At 33.9% G+C, this 15,168-nt stretch overlaps 3 protein-coding genes across 3 annotated transcripts in view; 2 read left to right on the top strand and 1 right to left on the bottom strand.

Moving 5' to 3' along the window:
- LOAG_10578 (hypothetical protein) overlaps window positions 1–1,046 on the bottom strand; it is a gene marked incomplete at both ends in the record, with an annotated part of 4,161 nt that extends 3,115 nt beyond the window's left edge. The window contains 2 exons of the mRNA XM_020448193.1: window positions 484–675; window positions 903–1,046. Of these exons, the coding sequence (XP_020301641.1) occupies window positions 484–675; window positions 903–1,046 (336 nt within the window). The remainder of the gene's footprint in view (window positions 1–483; window positions 676–902) is intronic.
- A 1,477-nt stretch (window positions 1,047–2,523) lies between these two features.
- Window positions 2,524–10,460, top strand: LOAG_17499 (bromodomain containing protein; the record flags this gene model as incomplete). The annotated part of the gene is made up of 20 exons (XM_020450161.1): window positions 2,524–2,667; window positions 3,063–3,224; window positions 3,352–3,510; window positions 3,984–4,115; window positions 4,326–4,496; window positions 4,803–4,928; window positions 5,407–5,555; window positions 5,811–5,850; window positions 5,956–6,044; window positions 6,302–6,419; window positions 6,671–6,832; window positions 7,004–7,102; window positions 7,234–7,319; window positions 7,380–7,563; window positions 8,015–8,246; window positions 8,548–8,736; window positions 9,140–9,240; window positions 9,396–9,496; window positions 9,907–10,014; window positions 10,192–10,460. 20 exons carry the CDS (start codon window positions 2,524–2,526, stop codon window positions 10,199–10,201), a joined length of 2,562 nt encoding a protein of 853 aa, XP_020306209.1. The 3' UTR covers window positions 10,202–10,460.
- Window positions 10,461–12,051: 1,591 nt separating this feature from the next.
- On the top strand, window positions 12,052–14,320 carry LOAG_17498 (hypothetical protein). The gene is made up of 4 exons (XM_020450160.1): window positions 12,052–12,141; window positions 12,714–12,812; window positions 13,242–13,676; window positions 13,831–14,320. The coding sequence occupies exons 2-4, from the start codon at window positions 12,719–12,721 to the stop codon at window positions 14,088–14,090; spliced, it is 789 nt and encodes a 262-aa protein (XP_020306208.1). The 5' UTR covers window positions 12,052–12,141; window positions 12,714–12,718; the 3' UTR covers window positions 14,091–14,320.
- The last annotated feature ends 848 nt before the right edge of the window (window positions 14,321–15,168 follow it).

Below are 15,168 nucleotides of genomic sequence, written 5' to 3'. Positions count from 1 at the left end.
TGATTCCTGCCTCCGGTGCATAGGATACACGTTCACGAGCTTCTTCGATGTTAACATCACTGAATAAACCTAATGAACTTTCTCCAAAATCATCGCCCTGAAAATGCTTATCTATACAGCATGCTTAAGATCTCAAAAAATAATACAAGTGAAAAAATTCTGATAGAAACCAAGAAGCAAATTTGAAATAACACAAATGTATCATCATTAAAAGTACCCCAAATTCCGCTCCGAAAGGCATATCTGTCGTTTCTGGGATAATATCTTCTTTCAGAGTAATATCATCAATTCGACTTTGGTTGATATGAATTTGTGCATGCATGTCCAGTTCATTGAAATCCGGTAATGCAGCATCAAAATCATGAAATACCTGAAATTTCGACAGTACCATGAATAAAGAGATGTCAATTCTCAGTAACTCAAAGCAAAACAGTAATAAAAAGAAATCAGGATCAAAAGAAAAATAAGTTAAGCAAAATTCACCTCTGGAAGATTTATGGCAGCACTTGCAGCTTGTTGTCCATCTTCGTCTAGTTCTACTTGACCAGGGCGAAATGCCATTTTAATTTTGAGGAACGCTTCATTACAATCAGCCAAAAGATATTTTGCTTTACGCGAATATATTCGTACAATACCCAATAACAAATGCCCTGTGGTACGCAGAGCCATTTTAACCTGAAAAAAAAGGAAAAAGAAAATCAAAAAAAAAAATTTAAAGCAGAAATTCACTACTGCACAGTCCTCTTAGATTGTAGCCTTGACTCTCATCTAGAGTTAACGGCTTGTCCATTCCAACAAGATATGACATACATAATTGAAATTTCGTTAATATGATTGCAATTATTCCACTTGATAAATTAAATATAAATTGTTCATTGTCGTTGATTCGACCAAAGACTTACCTTAGGTTTCAATATTTCATTAACAGCGTCCTGTACATTTGTTTCATAAATTTGCGCTTTTGATAATTTTTTTTCCCAATGTGCAGCGAGCCAAATTTTAGCTAATGGACCTTTTTTCGATAAAACGAACTGGGCATAGAACATCCTTCAAAAAAGAGTTGAAAATGACATTAAATCAATTAAAATTTGAACACAAATTACAAAATTGAATAAAATTTATCCCGCTACAAGAGTCACGTCCCCTGTCGAAGTATTTACATGCATATTCAACTTCCTGTTGTTATGGTGCTAACTCACAAAAATGGTTTTAAAAGTAATGGTATAAAAATATGAAATGTATCCGTCAACAATCAAAAGAACAAAAAAAAATTAAAAGGAAAAAAATCAAAAGAACCCATCATTTTTTTTTTTTTTAAAACCCATCCCATAAGATGCGTAAGTCAAAAGTAACATTATCTTAGAGAAATTTCAGCAGTGATATCAAAATCGGCCATATGAAACTGATAAATTGTTAAAAAAAAAGAATTCTCTAAAATTAAGGAAATAATAGTTTAGATTTAAGAATAAGTATAAAAAGAGCAAAACGACTAGAAAAATGTACAATAACTACATTTGAATTAGACTTAATATCTCTTATTGTCTACTACGTAGTATGGATTTTACCAAGTCCATGGAACGCATCGTGACCTTTGACCTCATCCATCTACTAACGCAGAAAAACCACATCACACTGAAAACCCGCGCACATTCCCTACTGCGTCTGGGAAATGCGGTATGCGGTCCACCGTTATATTTAGTCAACAGCGTAATTTTCGTTGCTGTTGATGTATCTCATTCACATCTCACCGTACTTATGGTATTGTAATCGTACTGGATCTGTACTGTGTTCAAGCTCGACAAACAGGATTGATTACTCGTTGATTACATTAATTACTTAATTGTTCCGTAGACGGTATTCGGATTGGATAACAAAGTAACAAAAAGGTGACAAAAAGTTCATTTTGTTTTGCATTACTTCATCCACTATTCTGTTTCTAGGAAATCTCTTTGGGATTGAAACCGGAAATTTTTCCAGCTAACAGGTTTCGTATTAGATTTTAGGACTTAGGGCTTTTATTGTCGTGAATTATTTACCACACTAATTGCATCGTCAAAACTTTTGTCATAGATGCGTTGATGAATTTTTTTGTTGTTGTTAAGAGCTTAAGGCGCGAAAAACCTATTTGTCTCATGTGAAACAGCAAAGCTGCATTCTTTTTCTACAGTATTCGATGCAAAGTATTGAGTCATAACATACTTCATTAACTCATAAATGCTGTTTTGTCCGGTGTTTAAACTATCCGTATTCGCTGCTCTATGCTGTGCTCTTCTACTATGTCATATCAGCATCACTTGTTCCTACGAATACGAAGACCTAAACCGTACAAAAGAAGCCGATCATTTTTGGCATTATATTACAACAGTTTGATTTAATCAGAACAAAATAGGAAGAGATGATTTAAAATTTGTACTGGTTTGCCATTACATTATTTGGGATAAATATTGAAATGAAATAATTTTGAAATTAAAAGATTTTGGAATTTTGTACGTCGATTTCAAAAAATTATTTGTAGAATAGAATATGTTGGACCGTATATTGAGTACGTGTATGGATGGTCGCACTGTGCGTATCAATGTTATGCAGCCACTGACTGTGAACTTTGTAACTGATGATCATTTATCAGTCGAAGAAAGAAGCAATGCCGTATTAGCAAGATACAAAGAGGTATTGCTTATGTCATTGCATTTTTATACTGTCGAATGAACATGTACCACATTAAGGTCACGTGTTTTCCCATTTTTTACGTGTAAGTTAGATGTAGGAATGAAAATTTCTACTGAAGTACAGCATGTTATTATACGTTTAGTTTACTTCAGCAGGTAGTTGGCGGGAACGTTTTCTTACCGAATGTTAGCTCAGCAACATGAAGCGGAGTCTTTTTATTTGCTTCAAACTTCTGGAATCATATTCCGTTATCCTTATATATGGAAATTCCCGGTCGGATTTTCTTTGCATTAATTTTTCATCCAATTAAGTTCGATATCACTTTAGTTAGATATTAGATTTTCTTTTGAAATTTCGTTTAAAAACCGCAAAGTTATACGCTACGAGTGTTTCAGGGTAGTGGAGTCACTGCAACGTTACCGAAAGTAAATGTTCGCAGACTATCACCTAAGCCACTGTCACCCAAAAATTTCGAAATGCCTAAAGGATATATCAAGTATCGTGTGAGATTGAATGAAGAAATGGACAGTATTTTGGAATATGATGTTGACGAGGAGGTTTCATTTCATATTTCCATTATTTTAATAGTTTAAAATATTATATTAGTATATGATGCTAACTTTAGATCCAAATGCTTATAGATTTTGAATAACTTTAAATGGAGTTCATAAAGCTTTTTTGCAGGATATGGAATGGTTAAGCCTTGTTTCAAAGAAATTAGAGAAAGCTGGTGAAGAACGTCTTGGTGTACATAGCTTTGAGATCGCAATGGATCGCCTAGAAAAAGAAAGTTTTTTCCAAGTAAGATATGTTGTTGGGGGCAATCGAAAAATGCCATTAGTTGTATGTTGACTACAATTTGACGAAGTATATTATAGTTAGGATGCCATGCTTCACTCACATTCCATTACACCGAGCTACAAATCTCAGGTCCAGCTACAGTGATAGGTGGAGTATTATTAGAGTTTCATTAAGAAAAGTGCAACATGTCAGGATGAGTAATACGCCAACACATCACTAATGAATGGATTCCAGGAATTTACGATCCAAGTCGAAATAAAGTTATAAAACATTTGACCTTGTGCTTAATTCTTAATTTGCACTAATATTTTGCGAGACATTTTCTAGAGACTTCTGGAGAAGAGAGTTTTTTGGCAAATATTTGATTTTGCCTTGTTGTGATGTTTGAATCGCCTTATGCAGTCTATCTGTTGTACCTTATGATGCGTTGGCAATAATGTCGAGATTTCGACCTTTTCTGCATCTTTTTTTATTGGACTCGTGAACCTTTATTTTATTAGGGTAAAAAATTATAGTGCTCAAAAGGTGATGGCAATTACAAATGTCTGGTTGATCAAGATGCTGTATGTTGCGTATGTAACGATGGAGAAGGCAGCAATATCAATCAAATTATTTTCTGTGATATGTGCAATATTGCTGTTCACCAGGTACAATATTTTACTTCTCTACTTTGATATAAGCAGTGTTCTTGGCTAATTTTGAGCTGCAATATCTATGAGCTCCATTTCATTTGACATCTGACATCTTTTTCAAACTTTCTCAGTCTAAGTGTTTTTTTTTGTGGTTCTGTTTTCATAATTTTTTTTTTTCTACTTCATAGATATTGGTAATGAGTAATTGTTTTTCATAAAAATCAGGATTGTTACGGTGTACCTTATGTTCCGGAAGGTCAGTGGCTTTGTCGTCGTTGCCAGATGTCACCATCGAAACCAGTATCATGTGTGCTTTGTCCAAGTTCGCATGGTGCCTTCAAGCAAACAGTTGATAGTCGTTGGGCTCATGTTGTTTGTGCATTGTGGCTGAATGAGGTTATTATTACTAGTAATTTGTAATTTGTTCTACATTTAATAGCATTGTAAAAAGTGTGAGTCTGGAGGAAATAGGAATAAAGACAAAGGGTGGGGTTAAGGTGAAAAATGGGTTTAGTTTTATAGATGATTTAGATTGAAAAGTGTCCTTTCACCAACAAACGGAAGTAGATATCGAAATCTACGATGTTACTCCTCTCACGAATTGATGTAAAAATTCAAATTTCATTGAATAAAACTACGATTGAATTGTGATTTCGTTATTGCTTTTTTTTTTTGCATTTTTACTGATTTTAAATTTTCTAGGTTCATTTTGCTAACAGTGTCTTTATGGAACCAATTGATGGAATTGAAAATTCACTGAGACGAAGGCAACGGCTGAGATGTATAGTATGCAAGCAAAAAGTGGGAGCATGTCTGCAGTGTTCTAGGGTATGGTATATAATTTCCTGGTGGCTCAAGTAGTTTACTAGCAATACATGAACCAAAATAAGGGAGATCTTCGGGAACTTTATTAGTTGTATTAGCAAAGCAGGGATAGGTTAAAGAATTTTTAGATGACTTAGATTGAAGGTTATACTTTCGCCGATGTCGTGAAAGCAGGTGTCCTAAATCCACGATGTTATTCCTCTTATGAGCAAATTGATATAGAAATTCAAAATCCACTGAACAAAAAAATAATTGAATTACAAGTCCGTTTACTAAAACAGTATTTAACCTTTAAAGCTAAATAACCACACTGAAATTTTAATTTAAATCTAAGCATACTGATTTAAAACAATAACGACGTACCAGATCAATGAGATAATGTCGAAGTTCTCGTATGAGCTGTTGTATTGATTTCAATCAGTCCTCTTCAAAACTATATATTTTCGTATTTTTTTCTCTCCGAATTAAATCATTCGTTTAGAAGAGTTGTACTCGTTCCTTCCACGTTACATGTGCAAATGCTGCGGGTATGGAGATGCGTGCTGAAATAGTTGATAACCCAAAACGTGATGGTGGCACTGAAATACGGTATACGGCATTCTGCCATTTTCATTCAGCTGATTTTGTAAAGTATGTTTTAATAGATCTTTCGTGTCTTGGCTAAAAAAAAAAGTGCAGTCAAATCATGATTAAATGAATGTGGTGATTGAAATCATCAGTTAAGTGACTTTTGAGAATCTGGAGAGAGCAGAATTGTGCTCATTCTGTGCCTACGCCTGCACCGAAAAATCCTATGAGATTATAGCATACAGTCCTGGTAAAACCACAGTGAATAAAAGAATGAGTCATGTTCAGATTGCTGGTAAGATCATTGTATTTTTACAGAAGTGATGGAAATGATTTCTCTAAGCAAAAGAAGAAAGTGGTATGTTCTTAATGGTTGATCCTTCTTCAATGAAATACTGTTTTGAAGTATCAATTCTGCCAACTTTTTTTAATGATTTTATCCGCTAATCAAGACTTTGTTTAGGATGAAATGATGAAAAAAGCACGCGAAAAATTAGCGGCGAGTCAAGCAGTTATTCCACCAGTTTCTATTCCTACTGTTCCACAAGAAAGGCACATTCTTTACTTAGTCGTTTTGTCATTTTTATATTTTAATTTAGGAAGTATAGTGATTGAAGGCAACAGATTGTAAGCAAAAGTAGGCGCAAAAGCTGATGGGTCACCTTTGCAAAAAGTCCTTCGAGTTTCTATCGCTTTCATGAGAAACAATTTTCCTCTCGAACGTTTATGTTTGAAATATATTTTCCAACTGTTGATGAAAAGTTCACATTGTTGATATCTACATGCTTCCGATTTACAAAATTTTACAGTCTGAAGAGAATATGCGAAAAAGCGAATATCAGTGAGGGTGTGATTCGTTATATCGTTGCCTACTGGTCGTTGAAAAGGAAATCACGATTCGGAGTACCGCTATTACGAAGATTAATCGTGAGTCGCCTTTTGAAACTATAATTTTTCGATAATCTGCGATATTACTAAACAATTTGCCAGTGTGTGTTAGGTAGGTCAACTTCTTTTCGTTTGCGCTACTATCAGTAAGTGAGAAAGTGAACAAGAAATTGTATTCCAAAATCCTCGTATACAACAAGTCATGTATAACTATTAATGAAATTTCTAGAAAATATGGTTTTAAACTTGAGAAATTCAGCTGATTGAATGATAATGGATTTGTTTTTCAGCACAGTAAAACACTTCCCAAATCCGTTGATGCTTCTCCGACATCTGGGCAGGAGACACATACTAGTGAAGCTAAAACATACTTTTTACTACGAACAAACCTTGAACGTGTTCGTTTATTATGCGAACTGGTGAAAAAGCGGGAAAAGATGAAAAAAGAATTTGTAAGTTGTCTTTCACTTATGGTAAGTTGAGCTTTTCAATTGGACGATAAAATAGATTTTGGTGTACATTTTTGCCAATGTTTTATTATCTGATATTAAATGTTTATTTCTACCTAGAGATATATTTTGATATTTTCTGTGAGCTGCAGAAAGATTTCTTTTTCATTATAGTACGAATCAACTGCTTCCTTGCTGAATCGACTGACAAAGCCGTTGAATACAATAATGGGTGAAGTAATTGAGAAGATTGCTAGCAAAGATTACAGTGATGTAAGTCTTGTATATTAGTCCTGTATATATATATATATATATATATTATATGCTGGTAGACTCTTTATTTTAACATGACTTCGACTTACCTTTTCATTTGCAGTTTTTTATTAAGAAAATATGCGTTAAAGGTGTTTGCAAAACCAGTGACAGAAAAGGAGGTACCTGGCTATTCAACCGTTATCAAAAATCCAATGGATTTATCTACCATGCGAAAGTAAGACTATAATTTCCTCTTTTATTTTCTGTAACAAGAGTTACATGGTATATTTTAAAGGAAACTTACAAAAGGTGATTACAAGAATCTCGCACAATTGAAGTCTGATTTTACACTAATGATGAACAATTGTTCGACATTTAATCGGCATAATGAATTCTTCTGGAAATATGGTCATCGATTGCATCGCATTGGTTTGAAATATTTCAGAGCAGCTGAAAAAGACGTTCAGGCTCTCACATTGGTATGAATATTGTTTTTGTTACTAAAACATACCTGAATAGGTTTGCACTGTATAAATTGATTGCCTAATTACTCATCTCAAGCTGTTCAATACAACTTGACAACCTCGTTATCGAGTTGTATTAGAGTCTTTAAATTGTCCCTGTGAAGTCTGTAGATTTTGTAGATTTCACTTTTAATTCTTTTACAGTGTAGAAGAATAAAGGGTTATCTAATGAAATGTAGAATTTTTTGATCAATACTAGAGAAAAATGCAATCACTAGTTATCTCAACAAAAAGATGGAAAAACTTGACTCTATCAGAAGCCGCTTTACATCGATTTTGTTAGAAATTTGTTCTCAGTTTGCTGATATCTTCAATTGCAACTCAGTTAAACATTTAAAGAAGCGGTAAGAAGCTCATAACGATACGAAAACGGAAAATTTTTTACTTTATTTCAAATATTATGCAGGCAAATGGGGTACTGAAAACGATATCAAGCATATCATATACACCTGTCGAAGGTTCACGATTTGACAACGACTTGGAAAACGATGAAGAATTGGATTTTGTGCAGAGAAAAGCGTCAACCTGTCGTAGTTTAAAGGGTGAAAAGACGGTCCCAACTAGGATATCAACTCGGAAACGTACTTTGAGGACTTTTGATGACAGCGTTACACCAAAGCGTCCTAAATATAATCTGGGTAGGTAAGATGAGTAACTGTCAGTTAATACGATCATCGTTCGGTGAGATGACTTCGACTTTATTGAAGAGTAGCTATGGATGTTTCAGATACTTCTTTCTCATTTCCTCATTCGGTTCTCGCCACTTTAATCTGATTATTAGTCCCATCATAAATCCTCCACATTTACTAATTTATATATGGATGTCAATGTATTACTTGTAAATCAGCCATACGGAAAATCAATTAGTTTTGTAGTATTTATAAATAACATTGTTTCCTTTTGTGTGCTACTACTCTCTACCTCTTTTTTTGCTTTCAGCCATAGAGTCGTTTATGACCTACAGAAACAGTCCATTGAAAAGTCCAAAATTCTTGACAACTGATACCTCTACAATGGAAGAATCAAGTTCTGCTGAAGATGAAATGCCTCTTCGACGAGGACGACGAAGGAACACAAGGAAATCTCGAAGGCTAATACCACCACCACCACCAACGGAACGTCCTGTTGGTAATATTTTGATTCGTAACAAGCTAAAAAATCTTAATATGAATTATGTTCTGTTGAACTTTTAGTCATAAGTTGTTTAAAACCAATAATGCGCCGTAGCAAATTTGTTTCGTATACGTGTCGTGCTCTCCATCCTTGTTAAAATCATAAAAGGAAGACTAAATTATTTTCTTAAGTTTCCTTACGAAATTTATCCTCTCTACGCAACAGTTGGAAAGTCCGGATTTAGTTGATCCTTGCTGATCATATATAACATAGCTTTTTTACTGCTTAAAGATTTCGGAACACGGGTTTCACTACACTATGATGCCGCATAATAGTTACTATAAGCATTTCGTGATAAGTATCGTATCCAATTTTGCTTGAAAAATTTTTTGTTGCCCAACAAAAAAAGGTATTGCAGAGACAGTTGAAGTGGCATGTGAATTTCAACATGACGATATTGTTTGGATAACAGAAAATGATGAACGTAAAATTGGCAGGGTCATCGATTTACGAATGAGGGTAGGTTTTTCAAACTTGTAATAATATTAAATTTCTGAGGACTTCTAAACAGTAGTTCTGTTATCAGAAGTTATATGTCTACAATCAAACAAAATAGCTAATCAGACATATATTTTATGGTTGTTTCATTTCGAAGTATTTCGTCGTAGTTTCAGGTTCTGCTGGCTGATTTGCCAATAGACGAAATGTTTAGCGCAAAACCACATGATTACACGCAGTATGTTTTGGTCTTGTATTTTGACGGGCAGAAAAACTGGTGAGAATTTAAATGAAAAAATTTCCAACTTTCTCTTTTTCCAGTCGATAATAGCGAAAATTGGAATAACCGGGAAAAGCTTACTGTTGCAAGCATATGTAGACTTTGAAGATAAGCAACGTTATGATAACCTTGTTAAAGCCATTATTGACGTCTTTTCGCATTCAACTCGAATTTGTATTTTATGCTAGCTCTCTATGGCAGGTCCAAAATTTGGATATTGGATATAGCATTGATTATGTTTGCAGTGAATGGTTAGGGGTGCTTTGTAATCATGATAATGGAGAAATCATAGTCTTCTCATTTAATTCTCTTAATGAAGCTAAAGCTTTCTAAAATATCTCTTGATTCATGATTTTTGCAAAATATTGTAATGAAATATTCATTTTTATAATGAGTTTCATTTGCAGGCGATGGGTTCCGGTTAAATACGTCTCGTATTGTCTTGTGAAATCTATAAAAGCTGAAGACTATCCTCTTGCTGTGCGAGAAGCATTGAGGGAAGCAAAAGCATTCTTGTAGGTATTTTCAATCTTGTTTCATTCCAGTTGATTTCAGGCAGCTATGCGGCATTAAAATTTTGCATGTGACTAAGGGAGTAAATTTTGAAGCAGTAATAGAAATATTTAAACAGAATTGTATAAACTTGGTACGCTGTATTTTTCATGGGCGATAATAATTTTAACTCTTTTTAGAGGTATGTGAAATATTGGAAAATTGTTTACCAGCAAATGAAATGTTGTTCTATCGTGTTCTGGAATGTGTTATGTATCCGGTGTTGCTTGTGCTTGAACTGTAATGCATATTTATCAGAGCAAACGTTAACTGTAAAGTTGAAGGCAGCACAGGATTTCACTTCCTATAACTTGCGTATCAAATCAAACGTTTCATTCATTTCTATAAGAATTATTCCTATGAATTCATTTTCGAGTACAACTGATGTTTTTTAGCACCTCATTTTGTGCATATAAACTTAAAGTTTTGATCAGATTGAAGGAAAAAACGAGTATCATATAGCTGCGAAGATTTTCCCATTAAAATGCTGATAATCCAGAAAAATGTAGGGAGTGTGAGGATATGTTCTTCATCAACCACGCGGAAATAATGGGCTTGCTCTTCAACTTGTCGTAGAACATAGAAGATTTAAACTAACGGATAGATGTGGTAAAAGAATACGTGCCTTTGGTTAAAGCAGACGTTATGATATTCTCTTCCAGTAGAGATTTCTGGTTGTTAGAATTGAGGATATCGAAATTTTCTTTCCATGTTCCTGTTTTCTAAAGCCATAACAATATCGGTTGGTTTTGATTCTGTGTCACAACAGAAGAGGGAGGTTCCTTCCATTAAAATATTACCAATATTATATTGCATTATGTTCACTTGTAAGTCTACTACTTATTATTTTCCTGTTCACTCGGTATCTCCCAACTTGTAGAATATTCTGAAATCGGAAGCATATGTCCTCAGTCGAAGTCAAGAATATGAAGAGGACAAAAGAACAGATAATTGTTCTGGTATTAGACCTAAAGTTTCTAAAGAAATTATGACATTATGGGGTATTCTAGGTCTTCTCGTGTGATCTTATCACAAAATACAAACATATGTCTCTGTTCGTTTACTAATTTATCGATTCATCGATATTTCAGTTATCTCGGATTTCTGTTTCTTTCATATTTGTTAATGCAACTGAAGATTTTCTAAACTTTACACTTTTTTCTTTACCCTTGACAAAATTTAAAAAATTGAAACACATTGAAGCATAGATCATGTTAAAGAAATGTCTGGTTAAATATCATTTGTCATCACATGAAATCTTACGTTTTAATTTTTTTTATTTTTTAGAAATTGAAAGATAGGGTTCCAGATATTTCTTTAAAATGATTCAGCCAATGATTTCATTGGGTGTAGAGTTTTTTGTCTTTCCTTTTTTTGTTTTTTGTTTTTTTTGACATGAAAAGCTGCTATTTTGTCTAACGTTCCTTACTTTTTCTCGCCTTAATTAAATAAAAATCAAGTATAATTAATATTCACAACATTCATATTCAGAAGATTTGATTTTGGGATGAATCATTCATGAATGATACTAACAGATCTTCCAATCCGGCATTCAACATATTATCAATATTCATCAATATATAGAGGTGCCGTGATCGATTATCACTGCAACTCGTTGTAGGGACTGACTAGTCATGATAAATTAATGTGTACTACTTGGCTTCGTTTTGCATTTCAATGTGGTGAATCATAGGTTAATTAATGTGATTAGTGTACAAATTGAAAGGAATTATTTCGTATGAAAAGGTTTGCTTTCAAGTGCGTGATTAGTTACCTTTATTGATTGGTATAGTTAATTAGAAAATTTTTGCAATTGGTAAATTTCGGAAAAAGATTTACATTCAAAGAAAGAATTAGCAGTAGAAATTTGCATAAATTGAAGACATCGATGCTACGCGATTGATATTGTTAGTCTGTTTCAGAAAGAGACGAGGTAATGTTATTTGAAGTGGTTGGATGATTTGGTGGTTAATCTGTGGAGTATAAGAAGAACTTACTCGTGTCACGTAAATCTCATCATCTTGACTTACGGTTAAACGTGGAGTCTGTGGTGCTACGTTTTTTGGTCTTACAGCGATTACTACGCTACTGTATGTTTTAGCAAGTTGTTGCACTTTGCATTTTAAATAGTTGGTTTATTTTGCCCATGGGATGACTTTGGTTGTTTTGGGTGGATTAGGATAGGTGATCACCCGGGCTTGTGCCTGATTGGTTTGCTGATCTGCATCTTACAGGAGGATTAGATTACATGCCATAGCGTGCTATCTGCGGGAGGATAGGTGACATACTACAGCTTGCTCTTGCATCAAGAGCAGGTAGTATGTTACAGCTTTCATCTTATCTGTATACTACAGCCTATATTTTATAAGAAATAACTCACTCTTATCTTGCAACAAGAGTAATTTACATGCTGTGGCTTACATCTTATAAGAGGGATAATTTGCATATTAAACTTTGCACCTTACAACATAAGTTTATTTCTTATTGTAGTCTAAATAGTAAAGAGAAAGAATATGGTATACATAGCTTATGGGAAGATGCAGTTTGCATATTAGTATCTTCGTTTCTTTTATTTTCAATCGTTACATCGTATCATCATACTGTCAACTTTTTAAAAAATTGTTTCATTTTTTTTCATTTAATTTCATCTAGAATTTATTAGAGGAAATGGAAATAGTTTGCATACGAAATGTATTGACAAGAGCGGTCACTTCACGAAATCGTTTTGCACTACTGATGCGGAACACGAGGCCTACCACAGGTTATCTATTTATGCCTGTCTTTAATCTGATGTTTATATTAATTGATTGTAGTTGATTCGATCAGGGCATTAGTCCAATGGAAGAGATTACTGGTTTAAATTTTCATCCATTCTTTCAAATCCATACTCTAGATTTTCAGGAATGAATGAATGGTCAGTGATTTAAACTACTTTACGTTAGGGATAACGCTACCTTCTCGTGGTTTTTCTTAAAAGTTTCCGTTCCGTTGCTGTTCCGACCACTTCCACATTAACGCATGTCGGATTGATAAGATTATTTCGCCAGTAATTATCGTTAATTCCTCACTGTTTTGCGAACAGCAGCTTACCTCAAACTGATTAATTCAAAAAACAATAAGGAACTAAAACAGGACAGATGTCAATCTAGCAGTGGTCTTCTCTTTTGATAAAAATGGATTTCTATTTCAGGAGGTGCAGCACAAGCATCACTTTCATTAGAAAAATCAGCTTCAGAATCTTCAGAAGGCAAAAAAGCAACTGCAGCAACTGCAAAAGCCGAAAAATCTGAGGATGCTGAACGGATGCATACAATCCCAGAAAAGAAGCAAAAGGCAGAAACACAAGCTCCTTCTATGAATAAAGGAATGGAGTTACCTGCCAATTCAACCACTGATCAAAAAGCTGCCCAACTACCGTTGGAACCGGGGAAGGCATCTCCGCTTCCACCTAGTGACGGCGAAAAGGTGGTGTCGGAACGGATCCTTCGGTTGGCAAACGAGATAGTCAGTTTAACGATTTTCGAAGTGGCAGATCTGAATAGCACGTTGAAAAAGAAACTGAACTTGCCAGACACTCCTGTCTTTGCTCAGTCCTTTGCTGTCTCAGGGGCTACCTCTGCTGCAGGTAAGTGTTCCGGTCATGAAGTTTCAAATTTTCAGTGCAGGGGATCACTGTTTTTTGAAAACTTTTTATTCTTCATAAGCAAAACATCTGTTTGCCATGTTCACTCGCATTTTGCACTTTTGTTCTCTTGTATGGTATTAAACTTCTTTTTCAGAAGGAGACGAAGCGAAGTTGGAGAAACCACAAGCATCACAAAAGACATTTTTCTCGGTGAAATTAACGAAAGTGGATGATTCAAAGAAGATTCCATTAATCAAAGAAATCCGCGCAACAGTGGAAGGTTTTAATTTGGTGCAGGCGAAGAAATTTGTGGAAGCGTTACCTGCTACGGTGAAGGAAGATCTGAGTAAAAACGAAGCTGAAGAACTAAAAACAAAACTTGAAAAATTAGGTGCTGTCTGTGAAATTGTCTAAACTTTTCTGTTGCCTTACTTTTGTCGAAGTGCGACACATTAGTATTTAGTGAGGGGAGAATTTTGTGTTGTAGAATTTCCTCAGGCTTTGAATATTTTATTCTCGATGTTTTCATGGTATAATGCCATATTAAAACGTAATCAGTCTCTTTGCTTCAAAGCTACCTGTTTGTAATAGTCATCTTTACTTTGCAGAGAAGTTTGAAAAAAAACATAATCAAAAAATAATTGGATTACTCCGGATACTTAGTGTTCACTTTTCTCTTATTCTTTTTTAGTTTTATAGGCTTGTTATTAATATTTAAAGTTTTGTAACTGTCTGCAAAAAATCTTACGAGGAATAATGAACTGGTGTTTCCCGTAACGAATAATGTTATGACTTGGATAGTTCTAAGTACATTTAATTTTCATTTCTCGTTCATGTTGGTTGCACTACATATTAACTTAATATTTTCATTTCCACGTATCCGTGGGTGGGATGAATGAATGAATCAATGATAATAGTATTATGCACATTTTCCGCAAACGTTTGTTATCTGTTTCTATTGTTTGTCGTTCACGAAATATTTCTATATATTTTTGTAAAATAAATGTTGTCAGCTTTTACACAATTTATTTTTGTTGCTATTATAAGAGCTTACTAGCTTCTTATCATATTTGTATTTATTTTCCATTCATCCGTTAATATTAATATTAATATTATCCCAATCGGTTGTTTTTAATTCAAAATTGTGTTTGATGATATATGCACTTACCAATAGGTGTAGCGTTGTTTTGAATCAATTTTTGTTTATTGTGAGAACGATTAAATTTAAATAATTATGGATATTTTTATTTTCTTTAAATTTTTATGATTTTATTTATTTATTTATTTTTTGATCCGTTCTATCCTGTTGTATCTAAATTTAGGATTGATGAATTTGATGATGATACTGTTGGAATGTATGTTTGTAAAGTTGATGTACAAGGCAAACAAATTGAAGGTTATGTGAAAGCAGAAATATACGGTTAGCATGTTATTAACTTTAGATAAATTAATTCGAAAGTATTTAAAAAATTTGTGCAATTGAAATATGGTT

This window comes from Loa loa, assembly GCF_000183805.2.
Source record: "Loa loa unplaced genomic scaffold supercont3.83, whole genome shotgun sequence".
Taxonomy (NCBI): Eukaryota; Metazoa; Nematoda; class Chromadorea; order Rhabditida; family Onchocercidae; genus Loa; species Loa loa.
Note: the sequence above shows the minus strand (reverse complement) of the source record. Positions and strands in the feature narration are given on the sequence as shown.

Coding starts and splice junctions, on each gene's coding strand:
- LOAG_17498 (XM_020450160.1), top strand. CDS start 12,719: ATGGAAATAGTTTGCATACGAAATGTATTGACAAGAGCGGTCACTTCA. Junction 12,813..13,241: donor GAACACGAGGCCTACCACAG/GTTATCTATTTA, acceptor TTTCTATTTCAG/GAGGTGCAGCACAAGCATCA. Junction 13,677..13,830: donor AGGGGCTACCTCTGCTGCAG/GTAAGTGTTCCG, acceptor CTTCTTTTTCAG/AAGGAGACGAAGCGAAGTTG.